The sequence below is a fragment of the Lynx canadensis genome, chromosome F1, assembly GCF_007474595.2.
Source record: "Lynx canadensis isolate LIC74 chromosome F1, mLynCan4.pri.v2, whole genome shotgun sequence".
NCBI lineage: Eukaryota > Metazoa > Chordata > Mammalia > Carnivora > Felidae > Lynx > Lynx canadensis.
Window position 1 is genome coordinate 40,224,828 of NC_044319.2, and position 13,713 is coordinate 40,238,540.

At 49.9% G+C, this 13,713-nt stretch overlaps 1 protein-coding gene across 6 annotated transcripts in view; it reads left to right on the forward strand.

The window, feature by feature from the left end:
• The window catches only part of NAV1 (neuron navigator 1), a 245,554-nt gene that overhangs the window by 217,066 nt on the left and 14,775 nt on the right, over nt 1-13,713 (forward strand). For 3 of the 6 annotated variants that reach the window (XM_030303207.1, XM_030303208.1, XM_030303212.1), the window contains 9 exons: nt 115-558; nt 1,163-1,204; nt 1,889-2,037; nt 3,886-4,056; nt 5,193-5,245; nt 6,021-6,044; nt 6,156-6,233; nt 9,176-9,259; nt 9,503-9,614. In XM_030303207.1, the coding sequence (XP_030159067.1) occupies nt 115-558; nt 1,163-1,204; nt 1,889-2,037; nt 3,886-4,056; nt 5,193-5,245; nt 6,021-6,044; nt 6,156-6,233; nt 9,176-9,259; nt 9,503-9,614 (1,157 nt within the window). The remainder of the gene's footprint in view (nt 1-114; nt 559-1,162; nt 1,205-1,888; nt 2,038-3,885; nt 4,057-5,192; nt 5,246-6,020; nt 6,045-6,155; nt 6,234-9,175; nt 9,260-9,502; nt 9,615-13,713) is intronic. The other 3 variants (XM_030303210.1, XM_030303209.1, XM_030303211.1) reach the window with 3 other exon arrangements.

The window sequence follows — 13,713 nt, forward strand, 5'->3', positions numbered from 1 at the left end:
GTGTAAATCCACCTGTGTCGCCCACGTGCATGTGCTGTCCCCCTCATGAAGACCGCCTCTTGCTTCTGTCACTCTGTTATTCTGAAAACTTTATTTAATTTTCGCTTCCCTCAGGGCCACGGCTAAGAGCTTTGTCAAGCCACCCTCCCTAGCCAACCTAGACAAGGTCAACTCCAACAGTCTGGATCTGCCATCGTCGAGTGAGGCCCACGCTTCAAAGGTCCCAGATCTGCATCCTACAAGCTCAGCGACCGGGAGCCCTCTCCCTTCTTGCTTCACCCCTAGTCCAGCACCCATTCTCAATATTAACTCAGCCAGCTTCTCCCAGGGCCTGGAGCTAATGAGTGGTTTCAGTGTCCCCAAAGAGACCCGCATGTACCCCAAACTCTCAGGCCTGCACAGGAGCATGGAGTCCCTCCAGATGCCAATGAGCCTGCCCAGTGCCTTCCCCAGCAGTACCCCTGTTCCCACCCCCCCGGCCCCCCCTGCTGCACCCCCAGAGGAAGAGATGGAAGAGCTGACCTGGAGTGGAAGCCCCAGAACTGGGCAATTGGACAGGTAAGTGGATAGAGAGACACAACTGAACCTGGGTCTGTCCCTATGGCTCTGGCTCATTTCGCCATTAGTAACACCGTCCTGTATTTGATTGCCGGGCTGTGACTTGGAAAATTTTTTCACGTACAGTAAGTAATTTCATGTGCTTCACAACACCTCCAGGAGACACGTGGGAGTTTCAAATTACTGTGCCGATAAATTATTATTATTATCACTATGATAATTGTACACTGGGGACACTAGTGCACAGACATTAAGTGGCTTTTCCAAGATTTCACAAGTAGTTTAACCTGTCATCCAAAGCTTTTGCTTTTTGGGCCAGACTGATGTCTATTATATCACACCTTAATGTGACCTTTTAGGTAGCTAACCACATCCTGATTCCTGAGCAGACAAAAACACTTCGTATTTCAAGTGAATTTCTCAAGTTGTAAGCACAGAGGAAGACTGCAACTGTCTTATTTTGTTTATAGAGATAAAGGGGTTTGCAGTTTGATGTCCTGTGTTTGGTGTTGCATCCTGTAAACCTGTGGTCCCAAATTCTAGTTTCTAAGATGGACCCACATGCCTCTCTCTCTCTCTCTCTCTCTCTCTTTTTTCTGCACAGCAATCAGCGGGATCGGAACACTCTTCCCAAGAAAGGGCTCAGGTAACCCTTAAATGTGTTTTTCCTTCCCTCTATCTGCGGATCCTGGTCTTTGGGAAAAACTGTAACTTGACCCGTCCTAAGTCCCGGTCATGAATTTAGTGTCCCTTTTAGCCGAGTTCTTTGTATGCGGTGCCTGTGCGAATGCCTCCTCGAGCCCTACCCAAGCTTAGTATTATGTGTGAGTCAACTTTATAGCCAGAGTTCTTTTTTGGTGACAGAGAGGAAGCAGGTTGGCACATGGGAATCCTACCTACCCTTACCTGTCCCGGCCTGTGCTGTCCCCAGTCCTGACTAAACTTCCTCTCTGTAATTTTCCTCCCTCAAAGTAAACCGGTGGGAGGACAGGCCGCCTCTGGGGTCACTGAGATGGGGAAGAGCAGGACACCCCGGTCCTCCACCAATTCTGCAGCCCTGAGTCCTTCAGCTAGGTGACTCCTGCTCTGTGGAAGCCCACGTATGGAGTCGTAAAGCTCTGTCCTGAGCTCCCGGGAAGAGGCTGTCACGCCCCCTCCATCATTTCAGTCCCCACCTCAGGATGTCACCTCGTCTGTTGCTCCCTCACTCCTTAGGCAGTTCTGTCTGCTCCCCCTTTCCCTTGTCCTGCGTCCAGAACCTCCACACCAGCCAAACCTCTGATATCACTTTGTGGTTGCCTGGGCTGAGTTCTTCTGCTCCGTCCTACAGGTACCAGCTTCAGTCCCAGGAGGACACCAAGGAGAGGCGACACTCCCATACCATTGGTGGGCTGCCCGAAGCCGACGACCAGTCAGAGCTGCCTTCCCCCCCTGCACTCTCCATGTCCTTGAGCGCAAAGGGCCAGCTTACCAACATAGGTCAGTGTTTCCGGTCACTCACTGTGGCATGGGATGAAGCAGGGGTCACCCTGCAGTGTGAGGCAAGGCAGCTGGACTTTAGGGTTCGTCTCGTATTTAACTCCCACCGCACTGGGTGGCTCCGTGGTGCCTCAGTTTATCCGTCCAAAATCAGATTGAAGGCAAAGTGCTCCAAGATCCTTAAACTGAAAAGTTGCCCCTGGGCACAAGCTGTAAGGGTCCTTGTAGCATCAGAGAGTCTGAATGATGGCGTGGAAAAGCCACAGACCGAGGCCCGGAGGTCAAACTAGTGCAAGAAGCAGGCAGTCGTTGCCAGAAAGGAGCTGCCACACTCGGGGCTGCGATACTAAAATGCTGGGCTGGTGGAGGAGAAGGAAGGGACAGTTGTTGATTGCAAGCGATGGAATCTGCCTCCAGACTCAGAAAAGTGCAGGCTCCCCGGCTGCTGTGGCTGATCCAGGACCATCCCAGCCCTGAAGGCAGAGCTGGTGGAGACACGTCCTGGCTACACCCTTCCTAAAGCCTAAGGAGAAAGGAAAGCTAGGAAAGAAGGAAGAGACTGCTGATTCAGAGGCAGGGAGGCAAAGAAGCTTCGGGTGGAGGCCTGGCCACGGCACAGGAGCTCAGCAGCCCTGGCTCTGGGAAGCAGCATGCCGTGATTGGCTCAGTGGGAACCCCTTTAGAACGAGCCCAGGACAGGCTTGTCGTTTGCCGTGTCTTTCTAAGTCCACCTCCTGTCTCAGCTGAGTGAAGGAGAGCAGTAAGGGAAAATGAGGACCTGGAACATGCCTGTGGGATGGCTGCGGGCAATTTGAGGAAAAACTAGGAATTAAGATCATTTTGCCTACAGGAGGGAATGATTCCTAAGGCAGGGTCATCTGGTTACCGAAGGGCCATTAAATGGAGGACGGGGCCAGCTTGTTCTCCATCTCCACTGAGGACCAAAGAAGAGGAAATGCGTTAGTTGTGCTGCAGGATGAAGGGGCTGGGCTAAACCGTGATCGCCTTACGTATTCGAGAGGGCCGAGAGAGGTGCGAAATCTTCCGCACAGGTCTTTATGGACAGACTAGACAGCCACCTGCCTGTGTGGAGGCAAAAGAGTAGCCAAGGGGAGGTGCATGTGGGAGTGAACCCTGGGAGGCTGTAACCCCAACACGGGAGGGACAGAGGGGAGCAGGTCCTGCAATCGGCAGGGATTCAGCGGAGCCCAGCTTCAAAGCAGATTCTAGGAGACTTACCTGAGCTCCATCCATCTGACCTTCCAGCCGGATGCTGGGCAGAGAGGGCTGTGTTTCTCGCTGCGTCAGAACCGACCAGTGGCCTGGGACGACGCGGCTTGTGGGGAGAGTCTCGCTCCCTCCCATAATGCCGAGCCCATCGGAGCCCATGGCCTGGCCCCCTTCTCTAGCTGCCTCTTTGTCATCATTCAGATCTGAGTCTTGGCCCGAATTCTTAGTCCTCCCAAGCTGCCAGGTGTATTTTACGGAACCACGACATCCCATTTTCATCGGCACTTTCAAGTGATGTGAAGGTTTCAGAAAAGCGACAGTTCCCGGGCAGGGCTGAGGGAAGGTCTTTAAAATAGGAAACGCTGTTCTCCCTTTATTCCCAACAGCAGGGTCCTTCTCCGTTAGGGCTCGATCTCCCCAGGAGAGACCCCACCCCTAACCCCCAGCTGCCTGCACACTCCCACTGCCCCACCTCGCCCTTCCTCTCCTGCCCTCTCACCATTTGCCTCCCATGCTCCTGGTGCTCCATTTCCCAAGGGACCCAGAGAGCTGATGACCCTGCCTCTTCTCCTGCCCTCCCCTCTCCCTCCCCTGTCCCCCTCCCCTCTGTCCTTCCAGTGAGTCCCACTGCGGCCACCACGCCAAGAATCACCCGCTCCAACAGCATCCCCACCCACGAGGCGGCCTTCGAGCTGTACAGCGGCTCCCAAATGGGGAGCACCCTGTCCCTGGCCGAGAGACCCAAGGGGATGATTCGGTCAGGATCCTTCCGAGACCCCACGGACGACGGTGAGACTTCATGCCAGCGCGGTTCACGCTCATTCCAGCTCTGCTGGGCCCCCTCACCTGCCACCACCTCCACTACCACCACCACACACACGTACATGATTCACAGAACATCGAGTTCGGGCCATTTCAGTTCTTTCTTCCCATCCCTTTGAAGGGTCTGGGGGCCCGGAAACCTTGGGTGGCACCGTCTGGCGCTGGGGCTTTGGGATGGAGCGTTTGCCATTGGGGCTGGGGGCGGGAAACGGAGCGTGGAAGGGTTACATGGTACCCCTCGGAGCGCTCGGAAAACTGCAGCTCCTACCCTCCTCGTTCCCCCAGTGGTCTTTCCTCCCCCACAGTCTCTCAGAGTATGTGACAAGATCAAGGGGCATAATGGTAGCTCTTAAATCCCGAGGAAGAACTCGGCATCTCATTCCTCTTTCAAGAATGTTCCACGGGGCGCCTGGGTGGCTCAGTCGGTTGAGCGTCCGACTCTTCATCTCAGCTCAGGTCTTGATCTCAGGGTCGTGAGTTCAAGCCCCGCGTTGGGCTCTGCGCTGGGCGGGCGTGAAGTCTACTTAAAAAAAAAAAAAAAAAGTTCCAAAGTTTAGCTTCAAGGAGGGCCCTGTGGTTGTTTGTGATGATCTGGGTGTGCATGGTCAGAGCCTGGAAGATGGGGCTTTACCAGAGAGCAGACTTCCGGTTGTTATTTGCAGGACGCTCAGCCTGGAGGCATCCTTGCAGAAGCTGCTGTAGTTGTGTCAGTAGGGCTATTGAATCATCAGAACGAGTATTTTACACTTCAGTACGGTTTTCATCTGAACGGTCCGGTCCCCAGAGCTGAGAAGATAAGATGACGCCTATCCACGAATATCTCCTTTCCCTCTCCCTGAACCCTCGTGCCCCTCGGAGCAGGTTGAGCAAGGGCCCGCCATCCCCAGGCTGCCAGAAAAATGTAGCCCGAGGGAGGAGGCTAGCTCTGCTCAGGACCTCGCCTCCTCAGCAGACACCTGCTTGCTCTGGGCTGTTGTCATAACCAACCTGTTTGCTCCAGATGCCCTCCAGAGTCAGAATCCAAACTCCTGCCTTAGGGCTCTGCCCTGAAACCCCTTATCCCTGGAGCCCTCTGTTAACTCTGTGTTCTGCTTCTCTTTCAGTTCACGGCTCAGTGCTGTCCCTGGCCTCCAGTGCCTCCTCCACTTACTCCTCAGTAAGAGCGTTACTTCTCTTCCTCCCTCATCCCCTGTCTCCTACCATTGCTCTGCTCCCTAGGACCTGTGTTGGGTGGGTAACTAGTCCGGGGGGGGGCGGGGGGGCAGGGCACTGCTACCTATTCATTATGCCTTATGGATCTGGGGTAGGTCGGGGGAGGCGCCTGGAGCTCAGAGCGCTTGGTTGTGCATTGGTTCCTCAGTGGTCTCTATGGCCTCACCACCAATTCCTGAGCAACTCTGGTGCCTTTTGTTCCCCTCCTTTGAAAAAGCGATAGTCCCCTTATGATAGAGCCCATTCTGTGCCAGGGTTAAGTGAGAAGCATCCGTGGCAAGGTGGGAGGGGGAGGTTTATAGGACTCCAGGATCCTCACAGCATACAGAATTTACCAGATGTTTACTGTGGGGGATTGGGCACACCGCATTTTGCTGTGAGGTGTAACTCAGGCCTTACGTTTATTTTGCCCCTAATTCTTCACTCCTTCAAGTTAGTGGCAGTAGCCTTCAGATCAACCGGAGTTTCATTTCCTAGCCTTCTTGGCAATGACAAAGTTGGCTAGAGATGAGCTCCAGAGAAATCTTTTATGTGAACCCAAGTATAGGGTCTCAGCTCACCTCGTGAGGGGCCAGGGCCAAGAAACGGAGTTTCAGCCTCTTCGTACCTCTGAGTCACGCTTCTTCAAGTTCTCTGCCCTGCCACTGGGGCCTGGCTTCTTCACCTCCATAGTAACCACCTCCTTCTCTCTTTTCTCTCCTTCTGTGCTCCTTCTTCAGGCTGAAGAAAGGATGCAATCTGAGGTAGGGTGCAAAGCCTTTGTCTCGGCTTGTTAACACCTCTGCACCCCATTTTGCTTCCAGATCCCCGACTTCTTCTGCCACCATAAGTTTGTATTTCTCTCCCTTTCACAGCAAATCCGAAAGCTTCGCAGGGAACTGGAATCGTCCCAGGAAAAAGTGGCCACCCTGACGTCTCAACTGTCTGCCAATGTGAGTGCCATAAAGTAGGGGAAGACCCAGGTAGTTATTTTGGCTGTAAGTCAGACAAGTTCAGCCAAAGGAGGGGAATTCTCTCATAAGGTATCCCCTGGGCTTAGATTCCAAGGGAGTGGGTCCCGTTCATAGCTGTACAACAGAGGATTTGGTGACTGGCCTTCCCCTTCTCAGAGTCTCAGTTTTTATAAAGAACTGTTTTTGCCCCCACTGTAATTAATAGGTATGGATATGTTCGTGCCCAGTGGTCTTTGAACTCCCTAGAGAGAGAAAGGGTGATCAGTGGTTCTGCATGGAGGTGGGAACAACCTTGCCATTGGCCATGGACAGAAATAGTTATGTATTATAGAACCCTTGGTACTCTTTTGCTGCTGCCCTGGGGTATGTTCGTGTTTTTGTTCACACCGCATAACCGGGCGGGCACAGAACTGGCTGTTAGCATTCTGTCTGGTGAGCATGGCACCACTTAGAAACACAGTTCTCGTTCTAGTCCAGCTGCTGCACTCGCAACTGCCTTTTCTTAGCAGTCTCCTTGGGCAGGTGGCACAAATGACCTGAGCTCTAGGTTGGGAGCCGGGATTCTTTGTCTCTGCCCTCAGCATGCCCTCAGTCCATCCAAGAAGAATGAGTTTCTTTCTTTCTTTAGGCCTTGGTTTTTCTACCCTGTGATATGGGGGGAAATGAAGCCACCTCCTCTCCCTAGGCTGTGGTAGTTTCTCCCCTGTGACCAAGTTGCAAACAGAGAACATAAGAGCCATTTTCCCCCAAAGCTGTAAACAACAGCTGAGCCGGATTTGCAGGAGCCTTCCAAGTGTTCACACAAAAGTAACCATGTCTGCAATTTCCGCAGTAGTTTCTGGGGTTTTTTCTTGTCCCTTCCTCTCTGGGGAACCCAGCTGTCAGGCCTGAGGTCTTCCTTGGGATCAGGTAGAAGACTCTCTACCAAGATTTTGCATGTTTCCATTCCGTTTCAGCAGCCGTTCCCTCACCACGCTCATTATTCTCTTTATCCTCTTTTCCCAAACCTTCAGCTAATAAGTTGTACCCTCGCTAGTTTGTTTGAAGCCCATATCAAGCACCGTTTTCCACTCTTGGGGACCCATAAGAATTACAATTCAAGCAAGAACCATCGCTTCCTTCCCATATGCCCCACCCACCAAGGCCAGTGGCCTGGGTCACGTCCTGCACACCCCAGGAAATTCACATCTGGGAGATGCTGGGGGAAGAGGCGCCAGGGAGGCAGAGAACATTAGTGTGTCTGATTCATTTACACTGAATCTGTCAGCCATCATGCTGTCAAGGCTGGGTGAAAGCCAAGAAAATGAATTTAGGAGGTGATTTTCCTTCGAACAGGAAGTTCCCTTTGGCTAAGAGAGAACAAATAGCCAGACGTGACGGGTTCTGAATTTGAGAGGCAGATTTCTGTTGAGGGTCGGAATCCCGTCCTCAAGCAGGAGACAGTGATGCCAAGACTCTGCAGGATCCCTTGATTCCTGATTGAGCTTTTGTTGTGTTCCATGTAACTTCCCAGCGGCCCACGCTGAGGACACACCCTAGACAGGGAAGGGCTGCAAGGCATTTCTACTTCTCCCAAGTGCCCGCCTCTCTCTGGCACCACTGCTTACCCTTCAGGTCTTGTAGGCACCCTGGTGAGGTTGAGGGTTAGGGAAGGCCCAGAGGAGGGAGAAGTTGTGTAGGAGACGAGAGGAAAGCCCATCCAGAGCAAAGGGCCCAATGCACCAAGACAGCACACAGGAAGCTGACAGTTCCTGGGGTTTCCCATGAGTAGATGTCTGGGGACTCCAAGCAGTCTGTTCACAGGGATGTGGAGAAGTGAGCAAGAGGCAACCTGGGGCCACGAAAACAGGAGGCACCGCTGTTTGGTACAGTAGGTGAAAGTCAATGGCTCAGGGTCGTGACATAGGTCTGCCACGGAGCCCAGCCCTAGATAGATTCAGAGTACATGCGTGTGAAAGAGGCAGGTCACACAGGCCCAAAGGGATTGCCTCCAGCCACTGTCAAATGAAAGTAGCCTCCAGGCATGTTTCAAGGGCAATAGGTATGAACTAGAGTTGGCCCAACAGGGGGAGAGAATCATTGGCTCACAGGTAGTGACAGGTGTCACAGACATACATCCTAGAGCTTTGGATGAAGGACTTGCCCAAAATATGCCTGCCACTTCTGCCTAGGGTCACTGACTTGGTCAGATACCCTCCAGTGATGGCTGTTCCTCCATTCCTAGCCCCCTGCTTCATTTCCTGCACCTTTCTCAAAGGCTGGAGGGCCAGCTCCTGCTCCTAGTGGCCTTAGCTCCACCCTCCCCAGCCAGCCTCCTCCTCATGAAATCCACCTGACATCTAGTGGCCAAACTGTGGAATGCCCCTGAAGTTTCCTGAGCTCCTCCTCTCCAGCCCTGCAAAGACAGCCCGAAAAAACCAGGAACTAGGAGACGCAGGATGGAGTTAAGAACAGAGGGCACTTGAGAGCAGAGGTGGAAAGAAGCACCAGTTTATGCTGGGAGGTGATTTAGACCCATGGGGGCCAGTCCGCCAGACAACGGAAGAGTTAAACCAAGATAATAGGAATGACCCAGAGGTTATAGCCCTTCTGAAGAGCGAGGGACAGTCCCACCTCTGGTGATGATAGGTACCAGGACCCAAGTCTCCTAGAGCCTCCAAAATCCTGCCCTACCCTAATGCTGTCTGTGCCACGTCATCATTCAAGAAGCTGGTCCCCACCAGGAAATCTCTTCAGGCCAGAAAGGTGTTTGAATTCCACCTTGTCTGCTCAGGGAAATCGATGTTTAAAAATCACCAAAAGGTTTGTCAGCAATGGTCAGTGCTGAGACACAGAATATCAGCTCCAACTACTTCCCGTAATAGGCTTTTCTTTTCCCAAGCCTCAGGCAACGTAGGAACCTCCTGACATGTTTATTTCAGGCTAATCTAGTGGCAGCTTTCGAGCAGAGCCTAGTGAATATGACATCCCGTCTCCGACACCTGGCAGAGACAGCAGAGGAGAAGGTAAGGGAGCTGGGACTTCTCCTGGCATACAGGCTAAGGCTAACCTCACCCCCTGTCTCCTGAGCACCAGATTCTCCCTCCCTTCCCGTCACCTTGAGTTCTCACCGTGCCCCTCAGCACAACTGCCCCCGTCCCCTGCCTTCTGTATCAAGTCTGGTGGAATTCTAGTGCCTCGCCTGTTGCCTGGCGCACAGTAGGCGCTCCTAATCCCAACGAATGACACTATTGTCATATCTCTCCTAGGACACCGAGCTGCTGGATTTACGAGAAACCATCGACTTTCTGAAGAAAAAGAACTCTGAAGCACAGGCAGTCATTCAGGGAGCCCTCAATGCCTCAGAAACCACACCCAAAGGTAGGACATCCAGCCTCAGGTTGAAAGAGAACAGGAATGGGGTTATTGGAAATTTTTACCTATGCCTATAATATGCCGGGTCCCATATCAAGTTTTTAGAAGGTGCGGGCCCTTTGATGACTTTCAGTGTGATGCTCTGGACTGGTCAGAGCCAGGGGCATGATCCTACCATCCCTGGGGATGAGGGAGAGTTGAGCAGACCTGCAATCCCCATGGGTCTTCCCCCGAACCTTTAGGACAGAGCCCAAGAGCCTTCAAAGACAATCATTAAAAGAGCACTTTATTCTTAAGAAACCAAAGGTAAATCCAGGGGCACCTGGGTGGCTCAGTCATTTGAGCGTCTGACTTCGGCTCAGGTCATGATCTCACAGTTCGTGAGTTCAAGCTCCACATCGGGCTTGTTGCTGTCAGCACGGAGCCCACCCTGGGTCCTCCCTCTCCCTGTCTCCCTCCCTCTCCCCTGCTTGCGCTCTCTCAAAAATAAACAAAACATTAAAAAAAAACAAAACAGAAAAGAAACTAAAAGTAATCTTACCATATGATCCAACAGTCACACTCCTTGGTATTTACCCAGAGGAGCTGAAATTTTATGTCTTCACAAAAGCCTGAATGTTTATAGCAGCTTTATTCATAATTGCCAAACTCGGAAGCAACTGAAATGTCCTTCAGTAGGTGAACGGATGAATGAACTTTGCTGTAACCAGTCAATGAAACATTACTCAGCATTAAAAAGAAATGAGCTATCAAGCTATGAAAAGATACAGAGCAGTGTCAAACGCACGTTACTAAGTGGAAAAAGCCGATGAGAAAAGGCTGCGTGCTGCATGACTCCAACTCTGTGACATTCTGGAAAAGACAAGGCTATGGAGACTGTGAAACGATCAGTGATTGCTCAGGGGGCAGGCAGGGGTGAATAAGCGGAGCACAGAGGATTTTTAGGGCAGCAAAAGTACTCTGGATGATACTATAATGGTGACTACCTGTGAATGTATTTGTTCAAACCCGTAGAATGTATAACCTCAAGAGTGAACCCTCATGTCAGCTGTGGACTCTGTTGATAATGATGTGTCCGCGCAGGCTCATCAGTTGTAACAAATGCATCCGTCTGGTGGGGGAGGCTGAGAGTGGGGGAGGCTACGCATGTGTGGGGGATGGGGTGATATGGAAAAGCCCTGCCCCTTCCTTTCAATTTTGCTGTGAACCTAAAACTGCTCTACAAAATGAAGCCCCCAAAATTAGCACTTTAATAAGGGAAGGGAAGCAACAATAATATAAAAGCAAGGAGGGGGACAAAACATAAGAGACTCTTAAATATAGAGAACAAACTGAGGGTTACTGGAGGGGTTTGGGTTGGGGGGTGTGGGCTGAATGGGCAAGGGGCATTAAGGAGGACACTTGTCGGGATGAGCACTGGGTGTTACATGTAGAGGATGAATCACTGGAATCTACTCCTGAAATCATTATTGTGCTATATGCTAACTAACTTGGATGTAAATTTTAAAAAATAAATTTTAAAAAGTTAGCACTTTACCTTTTTACATACACACACATATATATTCTTATTTGATCCTCCTTTCTGTTCTCCAAGGGTGATGCAGTCTACTCTTCAAATGAGACAAAGATCACATGGGTTACATGGGGCTCAAATGACAAGTTAGCCTTGGCATTTAAGAACCAAACGGTCAAGTTTGCTAGAGAAAGTCAAGATGAGTAGTGGTCTGGTGCCCCCAAATCCTGCAATCTCTGACTCCAGAAGGGCTTCCAGGGTACTTGGATGGTCCTCTAACTTGCCTGCAGCCTGTTTTCCTTTTTATTCCACTATCAGTGGTCCCCAACTTCTTTTTTTTTAATGTTTATTTATTTTTATTGTGAGAGAGACAGAAAGAACGTGAGTGAGAGAGAGAATCCCAAGCAGGCTCCATGCTGTCAGCACAGAGCCCGATGTGGGGCTCGATCTCACAAATCTGAGATCATGACCTGAACTGAAATCAAGAGTAAGACACTCAACGGACTGAGACACCCAGGCGTCCCAGTGATCCCCAACTTCTATCAGTGTTCTCCAGCCCCTCATTCCACCATTGACCTGCCTCACTCTGAACATAGACTCTGCCTCCTCCTTACTCAAGAAAATAAAACATTTTCAAGTAAGAACTCCATGGACTCTTCTCCCACTCCATCAATTTATATTCATCGAATCCTTACTTATTTTTCTCCCATTTCGTTAGAAGGGGCTGCCCTTTCTGGCCAAGAGGGATCCCTTATCTAATGCTTGGGGATGCTCCCCCTAGCATTGATATCCCCAGAACACATACACATACTTTTGTACATCTTTGACCTCTTATTCTCCATTCACTCCTTCCTCTCTGCTTATCATGCGGCTAAAGGCTCATTTATCTTTAAAGAAGAAAAAAGATGTATCTACCTACATCCCTTCTAATTATAATCTTCACTCCTTCCTTCACCAACTTACCCTCCACTCCCCTTTCTCACCTAACCCTACTCTGATTTGCTTCCATTACTATCATCCTACCAAAACTGCTTTCACTAAAACCACCAGGGACCCCCATTTTTCAAACTTGAATAATTTTTGGTACTTACTTTACTTGACTTCTTTAAAATAGACATAGTACCTAACCAGAAGTTTGTTGTATCGAATCAGAAGAGCTCACCATGGTGTGAGGCATATAGTAGGTGCTCAAAAAAAACCCTTTCACACACACACACACACACACACACACACACACACACAGGCAATACACCAAGGTTTCTAAGATCTAGCCCTGTTAGGCCTCCTTTTTTTCATTACCTTCAAAATATAAATATAATCAGATTTTTAAAACGTTTTTATTTTGAAGTAGTATCAGGTGAGTGTGTAATTATAAAGAAATGGACAGCCAGTCTCCTCCAATGTTAACATCTTGCCTACTGTAGAACGATGCCAGCAGATTTGTTTTTTCATAGCATTTACTATGATACCCTGTTGAAAGAGGAAGTGGAGGGTTAGATCGGAGATAGGGAGCTAGTTGAGTAGATGTTTGCAGCTGTCCTTCTAGAAACAAGAGCTGTTCAGTGAAGATGTGGGTAGTTTCTGGTTTATTTTCTCACTCTCTCCATGACCAGAAATGCATAATAATTTTAAAAAATCTGATTATATTTTGCCCTTGCTTCAAAATCTCTGCTCTTCTTGCTCATTACCTACGGCACAAAGGCAAATATCCTTAAAAAGGCATTCAGGGCTCTCCCTGACCTGGCCTGAACCTGACCTCCACCCCCACCTCTTGCTGTGCTCCCTGTGCTGCTTCCCATTCCAGTCTGCCTGAGGTTCCACAAAGCAAAGCCAGAGCCCTGCACAGGGCCTCTGCATGTACTTTTTCTTTAGCCCTAAGTAGTTTTCCCAGTGTTCCTGTCTGAAAAACTTCTGTTCTTTCAAGACTCAAACATTTTCTCCTTGGTTAACTTTTTCCTTCCCTGTGGTGGAAATGTGGGTCATTTTTTATGCCATTCCAAACCTTCTCAGGGAGCTAAAAGGATTTTCTACCCATCAGATAAGAAAACAAAAGCTCATTTAGGTTAAATGCAGGACAGTGGCTAGTTATGCTTGGCCTTGGAGCACCAGGCAGGCAAGTATTACAGGGGGAAAATCATGAAAAATGGTACGTTGAGGGGTGCCTCGCTGGCTCAGTCTGTGGAGCATGCGGCTCTTGATCTTGGGGTGATGAGTTCGAGCCCCACATTGGGGGCAGGGTTTCCTTACAAAAAAAGCAGTAGGTTGATGTCTCCATCAAAGTATTGAGAGCAAGCTTTCATTAAGCCCTTCTCAGACCTAATCAGGCTGAGTTCATTAGTCTGTGTACTGCTTTTTATCCTACTAGACTGGAAGCGTCTTGAGGAGAAGAAGCATTTCTTAACTTACATTCTTACTTTTTTTTTTACCTTTAGCATTTTTTTTTTTTTTTTTTTTTTTTTTAGTATATGTGCTGCTGAAGCGAGCACACCTTTAGCATGTTTTTAACATTGAAACATGATTGGCACTCCATAAATGCTCGTTGACAGAAATTATCCAGAAAATGAAAAATGTGGCTGTAGGAGGTGGTTGGTA